A 25,528-nucleotide genomic window follows, 5' to 3' on the forward strand; every position below is an offset into this window, starting at 1 on the left:
GCTTTATCCACAATCTATAAAGATCATACTAAACTCAACAACCAAAAAACAAAAAATCCAGTTAAGAAATGGGCAGAAGACATGAATAGACATTTCCCCAAAGACATCTGGATGGGTAACGGATACATGAAAATGTGCTCAGCCTCACTCGGCATCAGGGAAAAGCAAATCAAAACCACAATGAGACCCCACCTCATACCAGTCAGAATGGCTAAAATCAACAAGTCAGGAAATGACAGATGTTGGCAAGGATGCGGAGAAAGGGGAACCTTTTCACACTGTTGGTGGGAATCTGGTGCAGCCATTCTGCAAAACAGCATGGATGAAAGCATGAATTTAAATTTTAAAAAAAGAAGGAAAAAAATAAAAAAATAAAAGCACGTCCAAAATTGCAAAATACTTTTGTTCCTTTGAGTAACCAATCCCAGACTTATTTATTTTATGGGTTGGGAATTTTTTCTACTGAACTTTCCGTAAAAGTGTTTTAAACATTTTCTAGTCTCCAAAAACTAAGTGTTGATTTCATTTTTATCTCTAGATTCTTGCTGGGGAAGGGTTACAAGGAATAAAAAGACTGTGGTTCTTCCCCTATAGCAAGAATTTCTAAGAAAATTAGCCTCAGTCTCTTGGAGGTTTATGTTCAAGAAGAAAAGACTATTGCAGACCTCTCTCAAGAGGCCACTTGGCAACACCTAAGAGAAACCTAAGACTCAAATAAACGATTTTGCAATATTGTGGATGGTTTGAGGGTTTGTGTCCTTTAGACTATTCGAGCAAGGGCATGTGTGTGGGGGAGGGGGACGGAGGCTGAGAGTGGTCTGTCAAGTCCATGGTGCAGATCAACTGAGCAGGCTATGTTGGGATTAGGGAGATGGGCAAGGGCTTTGTCCTCTTAGCTCAGTCCCCAATCCCTGATTATTTTTTCCTGCCAAGAGCACATTCCCCCTGGCGCCTGGTGGGGCTCAGTCTGTGAAGCGTCTGCCTTTGGCTCCGGTCATGATCCCAGGGTCCTAGGATTGAGCCCCCAGTTGGGCTCTCTGCTGCGGGGGGGTGGGGGGGCTGTGAGTGGTCTGCTTCTTCCTTTCCCTGTGCCCCTTTCCCTGCTCATGCTCTCTCTCTCTCTCTGAAATAAATTAAATCTAAAAAAAACAAAAAACACAGTCCCCTTGCCACTCCCTAGTTTTCCTTCTCTGGCAGCAAACCAATCAGCTGCTGAGTCAGCTCAGGGTTTCGGGGAAGTCAGATGACCTTTTCCCTCTGCCGGCTCTCTGCCACTCTGCCCCAAGGTGGACACCATGGACCCACTGATGGCTTTGCTTTGCCTGTTGCCCCTGTACCCAGGTAGGAGCTGGGGAGGGGAATGCTGAGGTCCGCATAAGAGGCCGGTGCTGGCCACATCGAGTTCCCACCTGGAAATGACAATTGCTCTTGCTTTTCTGTTCTCATCTTTTCTGCATTTCTGTGTTGTGTCCCATGCTCACAGGCTTGGCTGCAGAGGCTCGCTCCTGCCCTCAGAATGTGAATATCTCCGGTGGCACTTTCACCCTTAGCCATGGCTGGGCCCCTGGGAGTGTCCTCACCTACTCCTGTCCGATGGGCTACTACCCAGTTCCAGCCTCCCGACTGTGCAACAGCAACGGGCGGTGGGAGACCCTGGGATCCAAGGAGCTAACGAAGGCAGCCTGCAAACGTGAGGCTCTCCAAGGGCCTGGCTCAGGGTGGGGCCACCTACTCCAGCACCTCTGCTTAGGACCGGCTCCGGATGGGTCTTACCCCACGGCAAAAGCCGCTCCTCCATAGAGCTTCTCAAAAGAGTAGGACATTGTTCCTTGTCCATACCAAGGCACTGGAAGAAGGCTTTGATGGGGATGATTGGAATTCTCAGGGTGATTTTTTTTTTTAAACTGTTCCTCCATAAGTGAGAGAAGGTTATTAGTGATTCACTAGGAGTACAGTGGATTCCTTCATAGTAGCTAACAATTTTCTTTCTTTCTTTCTTTCTTTTTTTTTTTAAAGATTTTATTTATTTATTTGACATTGAGAGAGAGAGAGACAGACCACAAGTAGGCAGAGCAGCAGGCAGAGAGAGAGGAGGAAGCAGGCTCCCTGCCGAGCAGAGAGCCTGATGCGGGGCTCCATCCCAGGACCCCGAGATCATGACCTGAGCTGAAGGCAGAGGCTCAACCCACTGAGCCACCCAGGTGCCCCTCGGTGTGATTTTTTTAATACTTAACTATGGATTTCAGAATTCTGACTGTTCAAAGGGGTGCTGGAGTCTCCCGTTGTGCCCGATGTTACTCCTCTAATAGTCCACTCACGGGGCCCCCGAGGACCGCAGGGGAGGGGCTGGGGTGGCCATGGCCCTTGGGGAGCTGAGAGAGGTGGTTACCAGTCTATTAGGCTGAACCATGTGACATTGCCAATATTCACCAGCTGCCACAAGCAGCAATTTCACACGCAACAGCCCAATATTTTGACTACTTGTTGGCGATTCCCACACCTCCAAGCCCAGCCCAGGTGTTTTGCATCCATCCCCATATTCTCCTCCCCTTCTCTCCCTCCAGGCGTTCGCTGCCCAACTCCAGTCTCCTTTGAGAATGGCATGTTCACCCCGCGGCTGGCGTCCCACCCCGTGGGCGGCAATCTGAGCTTCCAGTGTGAGGACGGCCTCACCCTGCGGGGCTCACCTGTGCGGCAGTGTCGCCCCAATGGCATGTGGGATGGGGAGACAGCTGTGTGTGACAACGGGGGTGAGTGCCCTGCCCCCAGCTGAATAGGGGCTGGGGTTTCCCAGGTACCTCGGAGTCAGATGCATGCCCAGGGTGCCTCTGTGGGGACAGGGGCCTGGTGTCTCTGATGCCAAAGTGATATTCCTGGATTTTGGTAAACTGAGATCTACAGGTCACACATCACCCAGCTGCAGGGAGCCCAGCAGAGGCAGCTGGCACTAAGCTTTAGATCCAACATAAAGGCTCCACGCACTCTGTCCAGCTTTTCCAAATGCCTCAAAGCAAGATAGGTTTCCAGACCCAATGGGCTATTGTAGGGACAAGGTGCTGAGTGAGAGAGCGACCTAGTGCTGTGCTCCAGTCCCTCACCTCTGCAGCCAGCGTGGGTCCAAGCTACTCAGACTTAGGCAGCCTTTGGGAAGGTTATTTAATCTCTATATGCCTCAAATTTTCTCTCTCTCTTTTTTTTAAGATTTTATTTATTTACCTGAGAGAGAGAGCAAGCAAGAGAGATAATGAGAGAGAGTGAGCATGAGCAGAGGGAGAGGGAGAGGGAGAAGCAGGCTTCCCGCTGAGCAGGGAGCCTGACTCGGGGCTTGATTCCAGGATCCCAGGATCATGACCGGAGCTGAAGGCGGATGCTTAACTGACTGAGCCACCCAGGCACCCCTCTATGCCTCAATTTCCCCATCTCAAATAGAAATAGTAAGACTGGCCACTGCGTGGAGTTGCTGTGGGATTGAGTTGACATTAGTAAGCATCTCGAAGAGTCCCTGGAGATTGTCATAGTTATCACTGCCCTGTCAATGGTGAGGGGCTCTGCGTGATAGGAGTGGGACTCCTAGGAGTGCCTGGGTTATAGGAGCTTCCTGAATGATAGTTCTGAACCCATAATACAGGAGACATGGAGTCCATGAGATGGGAGGACCATCCCATCCCCGGCAGCCCAGCCAGTCATTTCCTACTCGTATTCAAGACTGTCCCACGGCTGGCTTCCTTTACTCAACATTCTGCCTGTGAGATTTACTCATGTGGTCCTGGGTAGCAGAAAGTTCATTTATTTTTAAGATTTATTGATTTATTTTAGAGAAAGAGCCATGGGGAGGGGCAGAGAGAGTCCTAAGTAGACTCAGGTCTCCGGGCTGTGGGCAGAGCCTGACACGGGGCTCGATCCCACAAGCCTGAGATCACCATCTGAGCCAAAACCAAGAGTCAGATCTCAACTACCAACTGCACCGCCCAGGTGTCCATGTTATTTTTTATTGCTGTGTAGTTTTATTATAGAAAGAGATTGCAATTTATTTATGGGTTCTCTTCTCGGTGGGCGGTTGGGTTCTTTCCAGTTTGGAGCTATTATGAGTAAAGCCCTTTGAGTGTCCATGTATGAAATTATTAGTTCACATATGAATTTGCCTCCCTTGAACATGTTGTCTAGGAGTGGAACAGGTTGTCATACATTTAGGTGGGGTTTTTTTTTTCAATTTTATTTATTTTTTAGAGAGTGAATGGGGGATGGGGAAGAAAGAGAGAATTTTTTTTTTTAAGATTTTACTTATTTGACAAAGAGAGTGAGAGAGTATAAGCATGGGGAGCGGCAGGAAGAGGGAGAGGGAGAAGCAGACTCCCCGCTGAGCAGGGAGCCCAATGTGGGGTTCAATCCCTATTCTGCCTTCAGGCAGACGCTTAACCAATGGAGCGACCCAGGAACCCAGGGAGAGAGCATCTTAAGCAGGCTCCATGCCCAGCACAAGCCTGGAGCAGGACTCAATCTCCCAATCCTGAGATCATGACCTGAGCTGAAATCAAGAGTTGGACGCTTAACCGACTGAGCCACCCAGGCCCCCGGGATGCATTTAGTTTTAGTAGAGATAGGCAGTTTCCCAATTGTCACCCCGGTGATATGGAAATTAAGGAATTATCCATATTTTCAGTCTGGGTTCCTCAGTCAGCATCCTCCCTGGGGCTCTGGGATGGATGCAGGCTGAGGCACGGGTTGGCTCTGGGACGCTTTAACTGGCAAAACGCAGAGCAATGAGTTCTAAACACTTTGCCCTGCTAAAGATGTTCCACCCACACTCTTAGGAAACAGGGGTGTGGTATCTCTCTAGGGGGAGGCCAAATGACCTGCAGAGGCTCCACGGGTCTGGAGAGAAGGAAGAGGGAGAGGGCAGGTGAGCAGGGCAGAAAGGCTGAGGAGGGTCGTCCCTGCTCACTGCTGTCTTCCCTTGTTGACTCACAGCTGGTCACTGCCCCAACCCCGGCATCTCAGTGGGCGCTGTGCGGACGGGTTCCCGCTTTGGCCTTGGAGACAAAGTCAGCTACCGCTGCTCCTCGAATCTGGTGCTGACGGGGTCTGCGGAGCGGGAGTGCCAGGCCAATGGGGCCTGGAGCGGGACAGAGCCCATATGCCGCCGTGAGTAGCCAGCCACCTTGACCCTCCAGAGAATCCTGGGCACCCTACCCCTGACACTGGCTGACCCCAACGACTATTCCCACAGAGCCCTACTCCTATGACTTTCCCGAGGATGTGGGCCCAGCCATGGGCGCCTCGTTCTCCCACCTGCTTGGAGCCACCAATCCCACCCAGAAGAAAACAAGTAAGTGCTTGAGGAGGGGGCAGCAGGGTGCGGGGCCTGTCATGGGGAGAAGCAGACTTCCCAGAGGGTGCTGAGAGCTTCGGGAAGGATTGGTGGGGATGAGCTTACTGGACGGGAGGCAGGGAAGCCCTACCCCATGGTAAGAGAGCAGGTGGGAGGTCAAGATGTGAATCTGCCCTTTGCACATTTCTCCCAGAAAGCATGGGCCGTAAAATCCAAATCCAGCGCTCTGGCCACCTGAACCTCTACCTGCTCCTGGATGCCTCCCAGAGTGTGTCAGAAGGCGACTTTCAGATCTTCAAGAAGAGCGCCATTCTCATGGTGGACAGGGTCCGAAAATAGGATTCTGTGCACAGAGGACGCCTTCCTACACCCCTGTCTGTCCCTGGTTCCTTCCCTTCCTCCGAATCCCACTCATAGCTTACCTCCTCCAAAAAGTCCTCCCAGATTATTGCATGTCATGCAGGAATCATGGATTCAATTTACGGGATCGTATTTTTCACCCACAAACACTGCTGGAGCACCTTCTGTGTGTTAGGCCCTGTGCTGGGTGCTGGGTGCTGGGTGCTGGGAGACACCAAAGAATGAACAAGGTCCTATTCTGTTCCTGAGGTCCTGTTTCCTAGGCACCCATCATCTAGAAGGATGGTCTCCACAGAAGGATACACAAAATAACCCACCGGGGTGTGGTAGATAAGTACTGGTTTCCTTGTTGAATAATTTTAGTTTAAATTAAATCAATAACTTAATAATTAATACTTTCCCTCAAAAATTCCAATTTTTTGTGTTTAAAAGGCATATAATATATTTGAATAGTGATGCACTTTATAAATCTGAGTGGGTTTTTATAAATATATACACCGATATTGAGCTATATGCCCAGAATGTTTCTCTGACGTGATGCATGAACAGGAGACTTTGGAAGCCACTAGTTTAAATCCCTTGCCAGCACTTTGCTTGGTAATTATGCTTTTCACAATAGTTTACATAGACACATGTTTTTCTTCCTAGTTATATTTTTAAATTTTATTTATTTTAAAGATTTTATTTATTTGACAGAGAGAGAGATCACAAGCAGGAGTGGGAGAGGGAGAAGCAGGGAGCCTGATGCAGGGCTCAATCCCAGGACCCTGGGATCATGACCTGAGCTGAAGGCAGATGCTTAACCACTGAGCCCCCCAGGTGCCCCCCCAGCTACATTTTAAAGAAGGCCATTTTTGTGCTCCTTGTTCTCCTTAAGACTTACGGTAACCACTAAGCCTTGAGGCTGCAAACCATAGCAGTTAGAGAAGTGCCTCAGATTCGTGTGGACAGGTTTGATTTCGACCTCTGCCTCGTACCAGTGGTGTAGTCTGGGGCAAGGCAACAAGCCTCAATGTCCTCATCTCTAAAAGAGGGACCATCTCGCCCCCTCACAGAATTGATGTGAGGGTGCAGTGAGGAGCGAGAGGCCTATCACAGAGAGGACATGGTCAGCGGATGTCAGCTTCCTGGCTCCCACAAGCAGCAGTGTCTTAGCAAGTGGCCCAGGCTCTCTGCCTCCTCTGGGGCCCTTGGCCTGCTTACTCTCTTGCCTTCGGTTTCAAGGCTTCTCATGCTGCCTCTCCCTTGCCCTTCACAGATCTTCAGCTTTGAGATCAATGTTAGCGTCGCCATCATCACCTTTGCATCCAATCCCAAAGTCATCATGTCTGTTCTGTATGACGACTCCCGGGATGTGACCGAAGTGATCAACAGTCTGAACAATGTCAACTATAAAGGTATGGGTGTCATCAAATGAAGGCGATGAGGCGGGTGGGGGGAGGGGATGGGGGGAAGATGAGCTCTCTGTACCTGCAAAGAGATTCTGGACACTTTAGAGAGAGAGAGGGAGAGAGAGGCCTTTGGTGGCATTCTAGTCCCAGAGCTCTGGGGCTCACGTTCCTGGTGGGGGAGTCCCAGCTCCTACCAGCTCATGGCTTACTCTATCATGTTACACGTCCAAATGCATCGTGCAGGTCTATGACTCCTTCCTGATGCCAGATGTATGTGGGCTGGCTTTCTTGGCTCAACACGGTAGTCTCCCCATGCTATTGTCAAGCTGCCTGGGTGGGAGATAGCTGGTGGATGCAACAACCCACGTTCTTTGGGAACCCCATCTTTGAATCTTGAGGTTTTAGAGTGGCCATCAGTGAGGACATGCAATGAGCATTTTTTCTTTTTAGAAAAGATTTATTTATTAATTTGAGAGAGAGAGAGAGAGACAGAGGAAGGGAGAGAAGGGGCAAAAGGAGAGGGAAAGAGAATCCCAAGCAGACTCCTGGCTGAGCGGGGAGCCCTACACAGGGCTCCATCCCTGGACCCCGAGATCACGACCTGAGCCAAAATCAAGAGTCAGACACTTAACTAAGCCATGCAGGTGCCCCTGCAATGAGCATTTCTAAGGGAAAAGACAGCGATGCCAAATCTCTGTCTAGATAGCGAAGGTCTGAATGTATCAAGCCAGTTGATAAAAGCATTTCCAATGGTTGGGAGAATAGAGTGGCTCCTTCTGTCAGGTGGTAGGTGGGACGTTTCTAAGAGAGTCCTTCCTCTTCACATACTCCAGACCATGAAAATGGGACCGGGACAAACACCTATGCAGCTTTAAATAGTGTCCATATCATGATGAATAACCAGATGCAACGCCTCGGAATGAAGACGGCGGCCTGGCAGGAAATCCGACACGCCATCATCCTTCTGACAGATGGTGGGTGCCGTCGCCTCCACGAGTGAGTCTGGCACAGTGGAAGGAGCACCCGTGTGGAGTCGGAAGGCCTGCACGCTGGTTCTCCCTCTGCCATTCTGGGCCTCGGTTTCTCATCTGTAAAGTAGAGGGAGTGTTGATGACGTCGATGGGAGGACAGCAATGGTGGTGATAATTGCAGCTGTCCGCCTTTCCTTCCACAATTTTTATGCAGGGCAGTTGAAGCAGTTTGTGTAAAAGTGCTTTGTGATTACAGATATCAGCAAATGTTACTAGCTGGGAGGTTGCCTAGAGTCGGCTAGACGGGGCGGGGTGGCTTTGAAGCAGGAGTGTCAAGGCGCAGGGATGGACAGATGGACTGAGGGGTGGAGCTGGGCTATTTATCTCTCCATTGTGTCCAAACCGCATAGTGCCTTCAGGACTTGGTTTTCTTGCCTATAAAATGCAGATACCCACACTACCTGAGGATTCATGAGAGTTAAAATGAGATGAAGTTTATTACGCTCCTGGCATGGCGCTTGGCATGTAGAGAATTTCAGTAAATAACATATCTTCCCCTCCACCTTTTTTTTTTTTTTTGGGCAGCAAAGCAAGGTCTGTTGAGCAATAGTAAAGTTTTTTAAATTGATAGGGTACAAAGCTCCCAAAGAGGGAGGGGACCCAAGAGGGTTGCCCAGTAAATAACATCTTGAAACTCATGTGGGAAGGGTTAATTGTTAAGGTTCCCAAAGCTGAATGCCTGCCCCTCCTCTGGGGCTGAGGGCAGTCCTATCCAGAGCTGATGGACAATTCTTTTTCCTCCGTTCTAGGAAAGTCTAACATGGGTGGCTCTCCCAAGCTGGCTGTGGACAATATCAAAGAGATCCTGAACATCAACCAGCAGAGGAGCGACTATCTGGGTGAGGCTTGGCGCCACTCCCAGCTGTGCTGCCCCTGCAGGGGGCACGGGGGCGGGAGGCGGGGAGCTTGCCTTCATTTCCAGCGAGGACACAAGTTGTGTCATTCTGTGTGAAGGCCGCTGAGAGTCAGGCTGAAGAGTCTGGAATCAAACCACCCCATGGTTGCAGCCTTGATTTCTTTGGTTGGCTGTGGCCCTGGGGCGGCTTCTGCCTTTGCTGGAGGGGATGGTGCTAGGATCCACCTCAAATGCCCAGATGTTTCCTGGAACAGAGGAACAACGTATGGAACAGTGTATGTGAGCGGCTGCTCATCGCACCCATGAACTTCTCCAGGGAGGAAGGGCCTGGATTACTCTTAGGGACTGTCCCTGGTGTTTCCTCCTTTAACGGTACAGATAACCACCTGAGATTTTGGCAGTTGCAACCTTGAAAGGAACAATTTCTCATGTTCAGACTAAACACAGATTGTACTGACCTTTGACCAGAAGAGAATTTTAGACGGAAGTGTTCCCGACAAGCGAGGACAGTTGCTTTTCAGCCTCCAAGTTTCACTTTCCCCTTGGGGCCTCTCTTCATACCCCCAACTCCACCTGCCCCTTGGGGGCAAGCAGATTCTTCTTTAAAACTCCGGGCTAGGGAAGGTGAAGGCCAAATGCTCCTCTTTAACTCCTTAGCATCACTGGGCTCGGGTTAAATGCTTAAAAACACCTTACTAAAAAGAAGCAGGAACTGAAGGGACATAGTCGCAGAAAACGCTTGGGACCTAACTGTCCAGATCCCACAGTGACTGCTTCTGGCCAGCCCAGGGCGACACTGCTCCCTGAGGAAAGCCTTGTCTGAGCATCTTGCTCTTTACACACCAGTCAGGGTCCGCCGGGAGCCATAAAAGGGCCATGAGGGGTGCAAAGCATGGGAGAAGACTGGACTCTGCAGTCACTCCAGGGCAGATCTAACTGGCACCCGTGCTTGCTTGGAGGCAGGGTACGGATGGTTGTGTGGGCCCTGGGTCTCCAGTGGCAAGAGGGGGCTCCAGGCCCCTCTCTCAGAGCTTACACCTCACAGAGGAACCAGATCTGAAGTTTTGCCTCTATGTACACTCATGAGCTCTTTATTCAGCCATATAAATGTACTTAGGTCCCTCCTGGGCACATTCTAAGGATACCGTTGTGAACAAAACAGACAAAAATGTGTTGCTGGGGTTGTCTTTCTGGAGGAGCAATGTATTAGTTTCCTAGGGATGGTGCAACAGATTATATAAACTTGGGTGGCCTAACACAACAGAAACTTATGCTATCCCATTCAGGAGGCTAGAAGTCCAAGATCAAGGTATGAGCCAAGACCCTGTTTCCAAATAAGGTTAGCTTCACAGGTACTGGGGATTAGGACTTGAACATATCCTTTTGAGGGACACAGTTCTACCCACTCTGGGCATTAAACAAGGTAAATAAGGACCGTGTAGGGGGGTGGTGGAAAGTGCCCTGTGCCAAATGGAGGATATAAAATGTAGCAAAGAGGAAATGGAATTGGCTGAGGCACTGTGGTTTTAGACAAGGAGTCCAGGGAAGGCCTCGCTGAGATGGTGACATTTGAGTCGTGACTTAAAAAGATAAGAAAGTGAGCCATGTGGGCAGTCTGGGAAGCAGTGGGCCAGGCAAATGCACGGCGTGTGCAAAAGGCCTGGGGTGGGAGCATGCCTGCAAATCTGAGGGACTTCAAGGAGGCTCTATGGAATGGAGAGAAGAGTGAGGAGTGGCAGGAAATAAGGTCAGATAGGAGGTGGGGGGGGAGGGGAGTCCTGCTCAATTAGGGCTTTGTAGGATCCAGTGAGTTCCAAATAATAGTCTCCTGTCTCACAGGGTAGCCCCTTAGCCATAAGATTCTGGTGATTTCCTTCTCCCCATCAGACATCTATGCCATTGGGGTGGGCAAGCTGGATGTGGACTGGAGAGAACTGAATGAGCTGGGGTCCAAGAAGGATGGTGAGAGACACGCCTTCATTCTGCAGGACACAGAGGCTCTGTACCAGGTCTTTGAGCACATGCTGGGTGAGTGAGCTTTGCCCTCTTCAGAGTGACATGGGTGGTATGGAGCCAGCCAGGGGCCCAGGCTGGGAACCTGCTCACAGCGCTCCTCACAGACCTCCTTCCCCCTCTGTTCCCACACCTACAGATGTTTCCCAGCTCACAGACACCATCTGTGGGGTGGGCAACATGTCAGCCAATGCCTCTGTCCAGGAAAGGACACCGTGGCACGTCACTATTAAGGTGCCAGGAAGGAGGGAGGGGGCTTGGACCCAGAGATGGAAGAGGCCAGGGTCCAGAGACATAGCAGTCCCTGAATATCACCTCTTTTCCTGCAGCCTAGGGCCCAGGAGACCTGCCGGGGGGCTCTCATCTCAGACCAGTGGGTCCTGACGGCTGCTCACTGCTTCCGCAATGCTGAGAACAGCTCTCTGTGGAGGGTCAGTGTGGGTAAGGCAGGGCCCACACCAGGCTCCCGACCCTGTGGTCAGAGCTCTCACCATGGGTCCCTAGCCCCTGGCACCTTCAGGAGCCCTGGCCCAGCCTAATCCGCCATATTGTTCCCAGGGGATCCTAAGTCCCAGTGGGGCAAAGACTTCAGTATTGATAAGGTGGTGATCTCCTCGGAGTTTAACGTCTTTGCCAAGAAGGATCAGGGGATCCGGGAATTCTACGGTGATGACATTGCCCTGTTGAAGCTGGCGGAGAAAGTGAAGATGTCTACCCATGCCAGGTGCTAGAGTCTGGGATCAGAGGGTGTCCTCTGGGGGAGAGTGCTCTGGGAGTCCCACAGGAGGGGACACTGAGTATGGGCCCATGTGACCCTTGTCCTTCTCCCCAGGCCCATTTGCCTCCCCTGCACGGTGGAGGCCAATCTGGCTCTGCGGAGACCCCCAGGCAGCACCTGCCGAGACCATGGTGAGTGCTGGGGCTCAGGGTGCACGAGGAACTGGGACTAGGGCTTAGGAGAGATGACCTTGACCGTGCTACAGCCTCCATCTGGAGTCTGGATGTTGGGTAAGGGGACCAGCACCACATCCCTTTCTCCTTGAATGCAGAAAGTGAACTTCTGAACAAACTGAGCATTCCTGCTCATTTTGTGGCCTTGAATGGGAACAAAATGAACATTAACCTCAAGACAGGGACAGAGGTGAGGATCTCAGGTCTGGGATGCCGTGGGGGGATGGGACCCCTGTGGCTCTCCCCAAAGGTCTCTCTTTGTCCCTTCCTCCTCCAGCTCTGGCTGCTTTCTCCATCTGACCCTGTGTCACCTCTCCTCCCAGCCTAGCACCTGCCTGCTGGCCCCTGGGACAGCTCATTTCATCCCTCTGTCCTGTTCTGCCCCTGTTGCAGTGGACAAGCTGTATTGAGGCCGTCTCCCAAGATAAAATCACATTCCCTGACTTGAAGGATGTCAGAGAGGTGGTCACAGACCAGTTCTTATGCAGTGGGACTGAGAATGATGACAATCCCTGCAAGGGTGAGTCCCTCCCATTCCCACTCCTGAATTCCTGATAGAAAGACCACCACTGTCCCCGTGGCCAGCATGCATGGTGCTGATGACATGGGAGAAGAAGGAGAGTCTGGATGACAGTTTCGTGTCCCTCCTTTTCTGGCAGGAGAATCTGGGGGAGCAGTTTTCCTAGAACGGAGACACAGGTTTTTTCAGGTGAGAAGAGAAGGGTCTTCGCCTTGCAGGAAGATGAAGGAGGCCTTTCAAGGAACTGGGGAGGTTGAGGCTTGGAGCTGGGGCTGTGATAGCTTCCCACCCCATTCTCTCTCTCTTCCAGGTCGGCCTAGTGAGTTGGGGTCTCTACAACCCCTGTGTCAAGAACAATAAAAACGCCCGCCAAAGGGCCCCCAAAGGCAAGATACCACGAGATTTTCACATCAGTCTCTTTCGCCAGCAGCCTTGGCTGAGGCAGCACTTGGAGGGGATCCTGAACTTTTTGCCCCTCTAATTGTGGCCACTGATCCCTCTGTTGTCCTGCCAGCACCTGCCATCTGTCTTGTCTCCCACTCTTGAACTTCCACCCTCAGACCCCGTGACTCACCTGTGCTCCCAACTCCAACCCCATCCTGTGCAGCACTTCCAAGCTGGGGAATCCCTGGGAGCACACACCCTGCCTTACTGGACTCACTCTCCTTTCACTCTCACGTGGAATTTCCCAGTTATGAAATTAATAAAAATCGAGGATTTCCTCATCCGTCTGTGCCTCTACCTGGGGGCTGGCCAGGGGGGTGAGGAAGGCCAGAATGATTCCAGGAACCGCCAGGAGGCAGGTCACAGACCCTGCTGGACAAACAGTGACTGGACTCTGCCCCACAACAGAGTCAACAGGGAGTGAGGTAGCCTTTATTTCTCGTGCCTAAGGGGGCAGGCGGTCTGGGCTCTCTGGGGAGACGTGGGGCTGAGAGGAGGCACTGAAGTGTTCAGTCCTGGATCATGGGCTGCAAAGGGCAGGACTTATGCAGTTTCTGTTTCCTTGACTGGCAGCTCAGTGGGGCCCTCCCTCTTGGATATTCCGGAAAGTGGTGTGGGTCAGATGGGCGGGGTGGCCACAAGTGCCAGGACGCAGATTGCATAAAAAGCTGGAGGTTGTGGGGGGCAGGGAAGAGACTGTGATCAGGCCCAGGTCTGAAGTTTCAGTGAGGAGAGTGAGCCAAGCAGACAGGCAGCACAAGCTGGGATAGGCCATCTTGCCCCCAACCCGTTTCTCTCCTGCCTTCCATCGCCATGGGGAGCAATCTTAGCCCCCGACTCTGCCTGATACCCTTGGTGCTGGGTCTCTTGTCTGGAGGTAAGAGAGAGTCACCACCCCCCTTCCTGCTACCCCCAACACCCCTCCTTGGCCTTGTGAGGCTGGGCTCATTAGCCTTTCTCTTTAGGTGGGAGTACAACGCCATTGCCTGGGGTCAGGCCCCAAGGCTCCTGCTCTCTGGAGGGAGTAGAGATCAAAGGTGGCTTCTTCAAACTTCTCAAGAAGGGCCAGGCATTGGAGTACGTGTGTCCTTCTGGCTTCTACCCATACCCTGTGCAGGCACGCACCTGCAGATCCACGGGGTCCTGGAGTGCCCTGCAGACCCAAGACCAAAAGATTGTCAAGAAGGCAGAATGCAGAGGTTGGAGGGCAGTGAGGGTGGGTACGGGGCAATGGAGGGGCGAAGCAGGTGGTGGCCAAGTGCCAGGCTAGGATGCAATTAGAATTGTGTTGAGGTCAAGCAGGGGGAACTCAGGGGGAGCTGAGCAAGTGCAAGAGCTGTTTAGGGCTGAAGCAGGGAAGGAGGGAGGAGGAAGGGTGTGAATCTTCACTGAGCATTTGCCCTGTGCCAGGCACCCAGGCAGTGAAAAGAAAACTCAGAAATGGGGAGCAAGGAGAAGCTTGGGTTGAGGGTAGCCGCTGGTTCTGTGGGACCAAACAGGCATTCTTTCTCTATGACAGGGTCCCTTTGTCCAGAAGGGATACTCTCAAGAGCCCTTTCTTTTCAGTAATTTCTAATTGTCCCCCTCCCCAAAAGCAATTCGCTGCCCAAGGCCACAGGAGTTTGAGAATGGGGAATACTGGCCCCGGGCCCCCTACTACAATTTGAGTGATGAGATCTCTTTCCACTGCTATGATGGCTATACTCTCCGGGGCTCCGCCAACCGCACCTGCCAAGCAAATGGTCGGTGGGATGGACAAACGGCCATCTGTGACAATGGAGGTGAGAAGCATCCCCTCCCCTGGTGATGGTGTCCCCTCCCTGACCATGTTCCACCCTGAAGAACTGGCCCCACAACTCTTGTGCTCTATTGTGCCATCCGGGCCTCAGGTTTTGGTCCTCACCTCTATGTCTCACGTGTCTGCAGCGGGGTACTGCCCCAACCCGGGCATCCCCATTGGCACAAGGAAGGTGGGCAGCCAGTACCGCCTTGAAGACAGTGTCACCTACTACTGCAGCAGGGGACTCACCCTGCGTGGCTCCCAGAGGCGAACATGCCAGGAAGGGGCCTCTTGGAGCGGAACAGAGCCTTCTTGCCAAGGTGACTCTTGATCCATGCCCTCAGGTTCAGATCCTGCCCTTTCATCCTTATGTCTGTATACCAGAGTGCTGTCTCCTCCCCATAACGCAGCCCAGCTCCTTCCTCACTTCTAAACCTGCCCATAGAAATTCCTCACTACTGAGCCCTTCTGGCTCCAGAACCCCACCATCTGCTCACTCTGGCCAATGTGTCTCTGACCCTCCCCTTTCCACCCTTCCTAACATTTGACCTGATTTCTGATCTCTCCCAGACTCCTTTATGTATGACACTCCTGCAGAGGTAGCGGAAGCCTTCCTGTCTTCCCTGACAGAGACCATAGAAGGAGTTGATGCTGAGGATGGGCACAGCCCAGGTTTGGAGGCAGAGAAGGGAGGGAGGCAGGGAACTGGGGGAGGATGAAGAGGCAGGAGAATCATGCATGCTGGAGCCTGAGTTTCTCTGGTGGCACCCAGGGGAACAAAAGAAGAGGAAGATTGTCCTGGACCCCTCGGGCTCCATGAACATCTATCTGGTGCTGGATGGATCAGACAGCATTGGGATCGGCAATTTCACAAGGGCCAAGAACTGTCTCAGAGACTTCATTGAGAAGGTGAAGCCCCCTCTGCCCTGAATATGAACTCACTGCCCTGCCAGGACTAGTTTCCTGATGTTCCCAGGCCTCTGAGCCACAGGGTCCCAGAAACCTCTGGTCCTATTCTGTCCTTCTTCCCTTTTACTTGAAGCAGTTTGTTGACCTTTAACCCAATCACCAAGCTGAACCTCAGGATGACCAATCAACCCTGAGTTTCTGATTATAATTTTCTCTGTCCCAGAGAAGCTGCCGACCTCTCCCAACCACAATATTCTTTCAATGCCATGACCCCTTGCTCCCCTAACCCACAGGTGGCAAGTTATGGGGTAAAGCCAAAATACAGTCTAGTGACATATGCCACAGTCCCCAAAGTTTGGGTCAAAGTGAGAGATGAAAACAGCAGCGATGCAGACTGGGTCACAAGGACACTCAACAAAATCAGCTATGAAGGTCAGAGGTCAGGGAAGGGAGTGGTTGGGTGTGGTTTACTCTGGAGTCAGGTCAAAAGATTCAGGGTTGTTGTGGGGAAGGAGTGGTAAGACCACATGGGATGGCAGGGCAAACTACTTTGTACTATGGTTGGAGAGCAGGCAGGCTCATCATTGGGAACTGTTGGGGGCGGAAGTCACTTTGTGGCCAAAGGGAAGTCAGTGGTGTGACAATTCAAAAAGCTGAAAGATGTGGGATTTCAGTTGTTGATAAGGCCTCTAGGGTTCTCAGATGACTTAGAAGACCAGGCAAGGTGATCTCTTCCCTTTCCACAGACCACAAGCTTAAGGGAGGGACCAACACCAAGAAGGCCCTCCAGGAAGTATACAACATGATGAGCTGGCCAGCCAACAGGGCCCTTGAAAGCTGGAACCGCACCCGCCACGTCATCATCCTCATGACTGATGGTCAGAAGGGACCCCTCTCCTGCCCTGGACTCCCGACCCTTTCATACCAGCGTGTGGCCATTTGTCTACATGTAACGCTAGACTTGTGGTTGGGGCCCTGAGTGCTGCTTGGGGCCCCAACCATGTTGATCTCTCCTGTGACCCTTTATAAGGAGGAACCCCTTCTTAGGCCTCTTTGTGATAGGTCACTTCCATCCCCTCAACCTGCCTACCCAGCCATGTGTCACTACTTCCAGTTTTCTTTTCTTGACCCTCTTCTTTATTTGCCTCCCACCTTCATGGGCCATCTCTTCTACAGGTTTGCACAACATGGGTGGGGACCCAGTCTCTGTCATTCATGAGATCCGGGACTTCCTGAACATTGGGAGGGATCGCAAAAACCCACGGGAGGATTACCTGGGTGAGTTTTACTGCCCAGGATCCAGTACCTTGCTTTCTCAGCTCCTGTCCCCAGGTCCTGGACACTCACCCTCCCTTATTCTCCCTCAGATGTTTATGTGTTTGGGGTTGGGCCTCTGGTGAACCAAGAGAACATCAATGCTTTGGCTTCCAAGAAGGATAAAGAACAACACGTATTCAAAGTCAAGGACATGGAAAACCTGGAAGATGTTTTCATCCAAATGCTTGGTAGGAAGATATTAGGAGGGTGTAAAGAGGTCAGAAAACTCCCCAGGTCCTCCAAGGTCACTCATACTGCCCAGCCTCCTGAAGCCCTGGCAGTCTGGAAGGCCCTCACTGCTCCTTCTCTGTCACATTCTCGTCTCCTGGCACTACGCACTTGCTAATCTTAGAATCACAGAGCTCTGACTGACATCAGAGAGTTTCCTCAAGTCTGTTGTTTTACATGTGGGGAAAGAGGCCGAGAACAGCCTAGGGACAGCAAACTAGCTGGAGTTGGACCTAAAAGCTGCCAGGTCTCCCACCTCTTAGTTCCAAGTCCTTTTCTCTCTACCACCATGGTTCCTTGCTCACAATGTAAGGAAACAAATGCCCTCATCTTCCCTTTCCTTATGGGCCTCTGCGCCTCATAAACGCGCAGATGCCCCTCCCCCAAAGGCTGCTGCCATCTGAAATGAAGCATCACAACTTTCAGCACATGTTCCTTTCTTTCTAGATGAGACCCGGACGTTGGGGCTCTGTGGGATGGTTTGGGAGCACAAGGCAGGCACTGATTACCACAAGCAACCGTGGCAGGCCAAGATCTCGGTCACCGTAAGCATAGCTTCCTGGTTGTGGAGACTCACGGAAGGTGAAGTCAGGGTGGAATGAGGGTAAGGGAAGAGCCAGATGTTCCTGTTAGATTGTGGGGTTTGTGGAAGTTGAGCTTTCCCCTCTGCCATTCTGTCCCCAGCGCCCTCTGAAAGGACATGAGAGCTGCATGGGGGCCGTGGTGTCTGAGTACTTCGTGCTGACGGCGGCACACTGTTTCACAGTGGATGATGAGGCACACTCGATCAAGGTCAGCGTGGGTAAGGATGCAGCGAGCCCACTCCCCCTGTCCTCACAGCAGCTTCCTCTTGGCACAGTGGACAACTTGGGGGTGGGGCAGAGTTGAGTTAGGTGGACATGGGATGCCCTGACATACTCATTCTCCTACCTTAGGAGGGAGGAGGCAGGATTTGGACATAGAGGAAGTCCTATTTCATCCCGACTATAATATCAATGGGAAAAAAGAAAAAGGCATTAATGAATTTTATGACTATGATGTGGCCCTTATCAGGCTCCGGCAGAAGCTGACATATGACCAGACTGTCAGGTGAGTACTCTGGAACCCTGAGTAGAAAAGTTCAGGTATGGGGGTGCTGCAGGCCTAGGCCAGGTCCAATGTGCTGTCCCTGAGTTTCCCCATCTCTCTTTAACAGGCCCATCTGTATCCCTTGCACCCAGAGAACAAATCAAGCTCTGAGGCTTCCACTGTCAACCACTTGCCGGCAACAGAGTAAGACATTCAGGGAGAGTAGCACAAGGGAGTGGTTCCAAGTGACAAGTGGGGCATGGCGGGGAGCTGCGGGAGCAGATGATGGCCAGCCTGGTCCCTAGCTCAGAGGAAAGGGCTGAAGAACATTTGCTGAGTGACAAAGGCAATAGGGAGAGAATAGGGAGGAGGAAGAGCGAAAATGACCCAGTCTGTCTATCTGTCCAGTACAAGAGCTGCTCCCCGCAAAGGATATCAAAGCTATGTTTGTGTCAGAGTTACTCAAAGATAGCAAGAAGATGCTGGTGCGGAAGGAGGTCTACATCAAGAATGGGGACAAGGTGAGGATGGGATTCTAAGCAGGTCCTCTAGGCTCCCTTTCTTCCTGAGCATGCTGTATCCGTCACCGCTTTCTCCTCACCTATAGAAAGCCAGCTGTGAGAGAGATGCTCGATTTGCCCCAGGCTACGAAAAAGTCAAAGACATCTCTGAGGTGGTCACCCCCAGGTTCCTTTGCACTGGAGGGGTGGATCCCTACGCTGACCCCAATACTTGCAAAGGTAAGAGAAGGCTCTTCGGTCGTGCTGCATGTTCCTGAAGCCCAAGAACCACTTTCCCTACAGCTTTCCTTCCCCTGTAGGTGATTCTGGCGGTCCCCTGATTATTCACAAGAGGAACCGCTTCATTCAAGTGAGTTTCCCCTCTCCTATCTGTAGGGAGGTGCCAAGTGGTCAGCATGGGCCCTAAAGCAGGAAAGCTCCAGAGGTGTGGCTGGAAAGAGGAGGGCAGAGCCTGCCTCCTACAACTGTACCTTGAAATGGCCGGCTAAGGCCCTGTGTCCGGCCTGTGTGCTGGAGAAACCAGGACTGAGCTGGGTCGCCAGTCTAATTCTTCTAGGTCAACTCAGATGCAACTGGGAATAGCTGAGCTTCCTGGCATCAGGAAGGAATTCTACCAAACGATCTGTGGCATCCCCTTGCCCTCTCCAGGTTGGCGTGATCAGCTGGGGCGTTGTGGATGTTTGTAAAGACCAGAAGCGGTGGCAGGTGCCGACGCATGCCCGAGACTTTCACGTCAACCTCTTCCAAGTGCTCCCCTGGCTCAAGGACAAACTCAAAGATGAGGATTTGGATTTTCTGTGAGGGCTTTCCTGCTGGAAAGGGGTATGAGATCAAATTAAAACAGATGCGACAATACCTGTGTTCAAGATCCTTTTGGGGGAAGGGAGAGGGGAACGTGCACTGGCCATGTGTTACAACTGAGATAAAATCTAACAGCCGTTTTTAAAGGCTCAAGCCCCATCCCAAGTGCTGAAAAACCAGAGGCTGAGGAAGATGTGTGAGCTTCCACCTCAGTGTTTTACTGAGACCAGTGCTGACGCAGATGAGGCACACAGAATCCAGCTCCATTCCCTAGAAGCCATCCACAAGGTTTTCCTTGTAGACATCATCGCTGTAGACAATCTGGGTCCTCTTGTCCCGGTGGCAACCCTTAGGGCTGTTCTGGACAGCTAGGGAAGGAGGAAAGGATTGGTTAAGGTCTGTAGCACTACATCTGAGCACTACTGAGGCCACAACTCAAGAGTCTGACCAGCTCCCTCCTGGCCGCTGGCCCTTGGAAGCCCAATTTCAATGCTGCCCTCTGGTGGCCAGGATGGCCTGGCTCCCTTTAGCCTCCTCAGGGTCTACCAACCCATCCTGGTGGCAAGGAGCATATCCTGCTACTGTGGCCCATGCAGATACCTTAAGTTCTTAGAACCATCCCAGATGTTATTACTGAGACGAATGATGTTAAGCCATTAGAAAATCTCTATAGGCCTTTGTTGACATGCTAGTTTTCTTGTTCCCTCTTTTCGTCTGGAAGGCCACTCTTGCTCTGAACACCCCTTTCTGCCTACTCCTGTGCTAGAAAAGCCAACAGGTACAGTGGGCTATTTGCACTAAACTAAGAAATGCTACTGGCCCCAATGGGAGAACCATTCTGGGTGCGGCTTTGACCCAAAGCATTCTTCCTCCAGCCTCAAGCTGTTCCCTCCCTTTTTTTTTCCTCTCTATGCAGATGTGTCCCTCTCTTCACCGCTTCTCCAAGGATTCTATTCCTGCCATTCTGGGGCTAGACTGACTCACCCCAAACCAGCCTCCATTCTCTCGGATCTTTGCACCCTGACACTGCTGATCACACCCTTTCTCCCAAAGGTTGTGTCCTTTGGCTTTAATGGCTGCTTCCTGAATATTCCCCATGCCCAGGACTGGTAATTCTTCTGTATACTTATGCTTCCATTTTGCAGCCACTCTGTGATACAGAAAACTCTAATCTGTATTTTCATTCCTCACTTAACACCCAAGTTAAGTTCCAGATCTCTAATTTCAAATGCTTATTTTATAAAACCAACTACACTCCATCTCAGAATGAACAAAGCCATGTGACATGCTCATCTTCTGCACCAACCTCCCTTACTTCTACTTTCTTCCCTGTTCCAGTTACTGCTTTGGGAGTTGTCTCAATCCTTTTCTTTCTGTCCCCTCCTACCTCTAACTGACAGAAGGCCTGACAATTCTCATTCCCATTCCCACAGCCTCCACACAGATCCAGGCCTCTGTCACCTCCATGGGATCCTGGGACATGCAGGGGAACAAATAGAAGGGGTGAGCTGTGGGGAACAGGATGAAGGAGGAAGAATCTGTTCTTACCGAGGGAGCCCCAGACAGACTTGCCAGTGGCAGCGTCCAGCATGGGCTGTTTGCGGGCAATGCTGACTTTGAGCTGTACGGACTCCACCTGGGTCCCATTGAGCTGGGGCAGAAGAGGGGAGGAGGCAAAGGATGGGGGGAAACATTGCAGACAAAGCAAAGGAGGAATTCCAACAGCTGTCACCCTAGAAACAGACTGAATAAGGATCTGAGAATACAACGTTTCTTGTGTGACTAGGAAGAGACTTTATCTGTCAATAGGAAATGATCTCCTCCTGGCTCTCAGTATTTTAAAGATAAAACATGAGGAAGTCCCAACCTCAGCGACGGCCTGATCTGCTGACTCCATCTTTTCATAGGTGACGAAGGCACAGCTGGGATGAGAGAAAAAAGGGTCAGTAGAGGGCCTATGGGCTCTTGTGGACCCAACCAAACCCAGTCCTCACAGGCCGCTGGAGATAGGCCGGTGTTCTCAATCAAACCCAGATGCTCCCAGGACTTATCAACCACCCCCACTGTCATCCTTACTTTCTGGGTGGGTCCATGGAGAGGTCAATGATGTTTCCAAAGGGAGCGAAGGCCCCACGGAGGAGGGTGGGCGTCATGTCCTCTCCATATACATAGAGAGTATTCCCCTTCCGAGGAGCCCTGCGTTCAGGAAACGAATCCGACCCTGTGGGATCAGGAGTCACAGTCAAAAGATGCAACCCATCTCAGCCTCTGCTTTAAGAGGCCACTGTAGTAGGACCCGCCTAAACCTTTTCACTTTTCCCACCAGCCCAGATCACTCACTGCGGAAAGGGCCCTCTCGTTCTCGATCACGGTCCCTGTCCCGATCGCGGTCCCTTTCCCGATCGCGGTCCCTGTCCCGATCACGGTCCCTGTCCCGATCACGGTCTCGATCCCGTTCCCGATCTCGGTCTCTGTCCCGGTTCCGCTCACGACTGTGGTCCCGGCTGCGGCTTCGGGGAGGAGAGGCTGAGGAGCGGGCACCACTACGTTCTTCAAAGCCCCAGTCAAAGCTTCGAGGGGGACCATCACCAGCCCCTGGGCCCTCTGCCTCTTCCCCATCTGGCCCCAGTTCCCGAAGCCGATCACTGGAAGACACAAAACTGGGGAGACAAAGACAGTGAGGATCAAAGGGGGTCTTTACCTCAACTTCCCAGACCCTGTGGAGATGTAACACCCCCTCTGCAGTCCCAGTTCCTTCCACCCCAGCCCGAAACCTCCCAAGGATCCAGGCAATCAACCCTCTCCCACTCCTCCAATTGGAACCCAGTTGTCTCTCTAGCTCTCTAACCTCTCATACAGAGATTTCCTCTGGGGGCGTCTGGATGACTGCAAAAAAAACCAAGGACAGTTAAGATGAGTCCTAGTTGCTGGCATGTGACCCCAAATATGTGGGTCTCTCATCTTCCTCATTCCCTAGGCCCCCTGGGACAGAGAACCGGGAACCATACCTCCTGCAGATCGTCATCGGCAGATATGCTCCTTTGGAACGGCTGGAAAGTGGGGACTGGCCCCTTCTCAGGATCCTGGGAAGGTTGTAGAGATCTACTTCAGTGTGAGAGAAGGTGGCAGCCTAACTGTGTGACAGAGGGGTTCCTCTTCCCTCCCTCTTCTTGGTTTCCTCTATCCTCTTTCTTCTCCTTTAATTCCTTTGTGCATTTCTTATTTGATTATGTATTTTTCATGAACGACCTAACATATACTTAAGAGTATGTAGCTAATCTGAATGTTTCTTGAACCTACTGACATCTTTGACCTGTTCAACTCCTCAGAATGACAAAACTCAGAAGCTTGAATACGTGATAAATTAAAGCCACAGAATGTGTAATATGGAAAACGGAAAAGTGAGCCAGTGTCTTCACTACAGATAAGAAATCTGAAGTTCAGACCTGTATGACAACTTATCCATGACTAAATTGACATTATTTTCCCCCATTTTACCTCCATTACAATTTGGAAACGTGCCCTCTGAAGTCAAGGGCCCCCTGAACAATCATTCCGCTTGTGCTCACCTTTAACTTCCCCTCTAGGGTTCGAGAACGTTTGAAGCCCGAGTTCTTGGTCTCGGCTTTGATGGCACTGATGGCTCCTGACTTCACCAGCTGCTTTGCCTGCTCTGTTGCTGTGGCTGTGTCCACCACAGGCTGCTCTGACAGTGCTGGAGTGGTGAGGGAAGGAGGCATTATTTTGGCCAAGTTGTGGGAGATGTCTGCCCCATGGTGCCCACTTCCAGTCTATCCCCATTTCCCCTGTCACTCACAGCGTTTCACACCGCCTTGGCTGGCTGTGCTGCTACTACTTTGCTTCTTCAGAGCCAGCAATGCCTTTTTCTGGGAACAAGAGTGAGAAGAAAGGGATTGGTGAGGGCTAGTCCCTGGCCTAGTCTGCTCCCAAGGTCCCTGGGCACCTCACTCCAGGGGACACCTTTCTCAGGAAACAGTATAAATGGTGTTCCTGGAGTGGTATGCTGAGGCAGCCCTGCCTCTCACACATGGTCCACTGGATCATCTACAAAACCAGCAATACTTAATCTACCAAACCAGGGTATCCAAAGGCTTTCCAGAGTCTCAGGGTTTTGAAGTTGAAGACAAGGATTTCAGCCATGGACCAGAGCCCCAAGATACAAGCTGCAAGTAAGTATATGCCTACATGCCTTTCTCAGGGGCTGCATCCATCCATCCCCTATATGTTTAACAAGAACACACCATAACTTTGTAACACAGGGATGCAAAAGTATGAGAGACGTGGTTTCTCCCCTCCAGAAGCTTACAGCCTGAGAAACAAGATGATTAGAGACAATTACCAAGAATGATTATAAGAGATGCAGACTGCTTGTAGCTGAAACCAAGTAAGGTTATCTGACACCAAATGGCTATTAAACTGGTCCCTGGGTACAATCTACACAAAACAGATGGAAAGAAAAGGGATACAAAGAAAACAGAATGGCAAAGATGCATAAATGAGAAGGCTTTGGGAATGCACGTTTTGGGACTAGTGAATAGTTCTATTTGACAAGAAAGGGATGCCAAGGTAAGGCTTTGGTTTATAGACAATGGAAAACCACTTACGGGTTTTGAGAAAAAAAGAGGCAGAGTTTTCTGTTTTCAGTAGTTCATTTGAATAAGAATGAAGGAAATCTGTTAAAAAAACACTGAGAAACTTCTTGAAAAACCATTCAGCAGTCTACATGAGTGTCAGCAAAAACTTGATCTATGAAATACATAGGAAAAAATAAACTAAAAAAATTACTTCAAAGGAAGAATCAAGAAGACTTGGCAAATATTTGACTATGCAAAAAGTGGAGAAGTCAGAGATGAGATTTTGATTCCAAACACCTGGGAGAACTGACTGTAGTCACTCCTATTTGGAAGATCAAGAAAAGGAACTAAATTAGATAGGAAGATGACAGCTGCAACACTGGGTACCTGGGGGCTATCAATAACAGACTGGGTAGAAGTGAAAAAATAAACCTGGAGACTACCACCCGTTCGGTGGTACTAAAACCCACGGAAAAGGAAGACAGTTGCATGGCAGAATGCACAGAAGAGAAGGTACACACCAAGACTTGGGAAAACGCCCAACTATGAGGCTACACTGAGAGGAGATATGTCTCCAGGTATGAGCTGGAAGAACCGCCCCCCCATCCGCTCACACTCACCCCAGGTGTTCTCAAGAGTGTAGAGTCTGTGAAAGGTTGGGCCACGCCCCCACACACTCCCTCACCTTTTTCTTGAGTTTGTTGAATTTCTTCTGCAGAGCCTCCTCCTCCTCGCTCAGTCCGGGGGGTATCACCAACATGGTGGCTCCTGGTTCAGGGGCAGGGCCCAAGACATCTTTCTCCGCTGTCACCGCCCAGGGTTCACACGCCGTCCACAAAGTACCCAACCGCACCCCTCCAGGCCTACCTACTCCTGTCTTTTGCCTCTCCCTAACCCTTGCTTAAACCAGGCTGCTGTCCAAGCCCCCGCTCGTCGGGATCAATCAGCATTCCCTCTTCTCTCCAGCAATCACGGCCACCAGCGCTGAGGAACCAAGTGGCCCGGGAAAGGGGAAGCACCCCTTCCGTCGCCAAGACGATGGCATCAGACACCCGCTGGGGGTATAGCAACCGCGGGGTCCAAACGGCACAAGAGGCAGTGGAACCCGCGCAGCGCTCTCAGAGCAACCAAAAGGGGAAGAAAAGAAGGAGCTCGGAATAAAGGGGCGAAGGGTGAGAAGGAGAAGACCTTACCTGAGGGGGCGGTAACCCGGGGGGGGGTCCCACGGTCTCGGGCGGCGCCCGCGCGGGCAGCGAAGAGCTGGCTCAGAGCGATGACGTAGCGAGGGGCGGAGAACGCGGTAACCAAGGCGGCCCAAGCCAGACACTTCCGCCCGTCCGTGCCCGCCCTTCCCGGCTCAGGTCAGCCTCTCTGTAACGCTCATCTCCGTCCTCCCCGGCTGTGTGTGACGGAA

General features: G+C 51.4%; 3 protein-coding genes across 4 annotated transcripts; 2 read left to right on the forward strand and 1 right to left on the reverse strand.

Annotated features, from left to right (window-relative positions):
- Nucleotides 1–1,146: 1,146 nt before the first annotated feature.
- On the forward strand, nt 1,147–13,167 carry LOC111152312 (complement C2). Of its 2 annotated transcripts, XM_022510792.1 has the most exons (18): nt 1,147–1,341; nt 1,484–1,690; nt 2,565–2,750; nt 4,969–5,142; nt 5,228–5,326; nt 5,523–5,656; nt 6,948–7,086; nt 7,914–8,054; nt 8,861–8,950; nt 10,855–10,995; nt 11,120–11,214; nt 11,310–11,421; nt 11,539–11,704; nt 11,813–11,889; nt 12,030–12,121; nt 12,325–12,451; nt 12,591–12,640; nt 12,762–13,167. In XM_022510792.1, the coding sequence occupies exons 1-18, from the start codon at nt 1,296–1,298 to the stop codon at nt 12,930–12,932; spliced, it is 2,247 nt and encodes a 748-aa protein (XP_022366500.1). In that variant the 5' UTR covers nt 1,147–1,295; the 3' UTR covers nt 12,933–13,167. The 2 variants fall into 2 exon arrangements, with proteins under 2 accessions (XP_022366500.1, XP_022366501.1); XM_022510793.1 differs by lacking the exons at nt 1,484–1,690; nt 2,565–2,750 and having other exon boundaries at nt 1,296–1,341.
- Nucleotides 13,168–13,582: 415 nt separating this feature from the next.
- On the forward strand, nt 13,583–19,573 carry LOC111152198 (complement factor B). Its single transcript, XM_022510593.1, has 18 exons — nt 13,583–13,772; nt 13,861–14,094; nt 14,491–14,676; nt 14,822–14,995; nt 15,246–15,347; nt 15,448–15,584; nt 15,878–16,016; nt 16,331–16,462; nt 16,761–16,862; nt 16,952–17,089; nt 17,577–17,674; nt 17,814–17,931; nt 18,065–18,218; nt 18,325–18,401; nt 18,606–18,718; nt 18,805–18,937; nt 19,018–19,067; nt 19,367–19,573. The coding sequence occupies exons 1-18, from the start codon at nt 13,709–13,711 to the stop codon at nt 19,517–19,519; spliced, it is 2,304 nt and encodes a 767-aa protein (XP_022366301.1). The 5' UTR covers nt 13,583–13,708; the 3' UTR covers nt 19,520–19,573.
- LOC111152199 (negative elongation factor complex member E) lies at nt 19,572–25,386 on the reverse strand. Its single transcript, XM_022510594.1, has 11 exons — nt 25,308–25,386; nt 24,800–24,882; nt 23,337–23,406; nt 23,089–23,234; nt 22,528–22,602; nt 22,368–22,405; nt 21,860–22,179; nt 21,596–21,740; nt 21,387–21,441; nt 21,068–21,170; nt 19,572–19,887 (listed from the first exon to the last, which is right to left on the reverse strand). Exons 2-11 carry the CDS (start codon nt 24,872–24,874, stop codon nt 19,790–19,792), a joined length of 1,125 nt encoding a protein of 374 aa, XP_022366302.1. The 5' UTR covers nt 24,875–24,882; nt 25,308–25,386; the 3' UTR covers nt 19,572–19,789.
- Nucleotides 25,387–25,528: the final 142 nt, after the last annotated feature.

The sequence above is a fragment of the Enhydra lutris genome, unplaced genomic scaffold (assembly GCF_002288905.1).
Source record: "Enhydra lutris kenyoni isolate GAN:26980312 unplaced genomic scaffold, ASM228890v2 scaffoldscaffold28, whole genome shotgun sequence".
NCBI lineage: Eukaryota > Metazoa > Chordata > Mammalia > Carnivora > Mustelidae > Enhydra > Enhydra lutris.

Excerpts from the sequence above, each read along its gene's own strand:
- LOC111152199 (XM_022510594.1), bottom strand. The coding sequence starts at position 24,874 with ATGTTGGTGATACCCCCCGGACTGAGCGAGGAGGAGGAGGCTCTGCAG. Across the intron at positions 22,603-23,088 it reads CCCTAGAGGGGAAGTTAAAG|GATCCTGAGAAGGGGCCAGT; the intron begins GTGAGCACAAGC and ends CAACCTTCCCAG. Across the intron at positions 21,171-21,386 it reads CAGATCAGGCCGTCGCTGAG|CTCAATGGGACCCAGGTGGA; the intron begins GTTGGGACTTCC and ends CTTCTGCCCCAG.
- LOC111152312 (XM_022510792.1), top strand. The coding sequence starts at position 1,296 with ATGGACCCACTGATGGCTTTGCTTTGCCTGTTGCCCCTGTACCCAG. Across the intron at positions 2,751-4,968 it reads AGCTGTGTGTGACAACGGGG|CTGGTCACTGCCCCAACCCC; the intron begins GTGAGTGCCCTG and ends GTTGACTCACAG. Across the intron at positions 11,890-12,029 it reads CAGCACCTGCCGAGACCATG|AAAGTGAACTTCTGAACAAA; the intron begins GTGAGTGCTGGG and ends CCTTGAATGCAG.
- LOC111152198 (XM_022510593.1), top strand. The coding sequence starts at position 13,709 with ATGGGGAGCAATCTTAGCCCCCGACTCTGCCTGATACCCTTGGTGCTG. Across the intron at positions 17,090-17,576 it reads TGTTTTCATCCAAATGCTTG|ATGAGACCCGGACGTTGGGG; the intron begins GTAGGAAGATAT and ends CTTTCTTTCTAG. Across the intron at positions 17,932-18,064 it reads CTCGATCAAGGTCAGCGTGG|GAGGGAGGAGGCAGGATTTG; the intron begins GTAAGGATGCAG and ends CTCCTACCTTAG.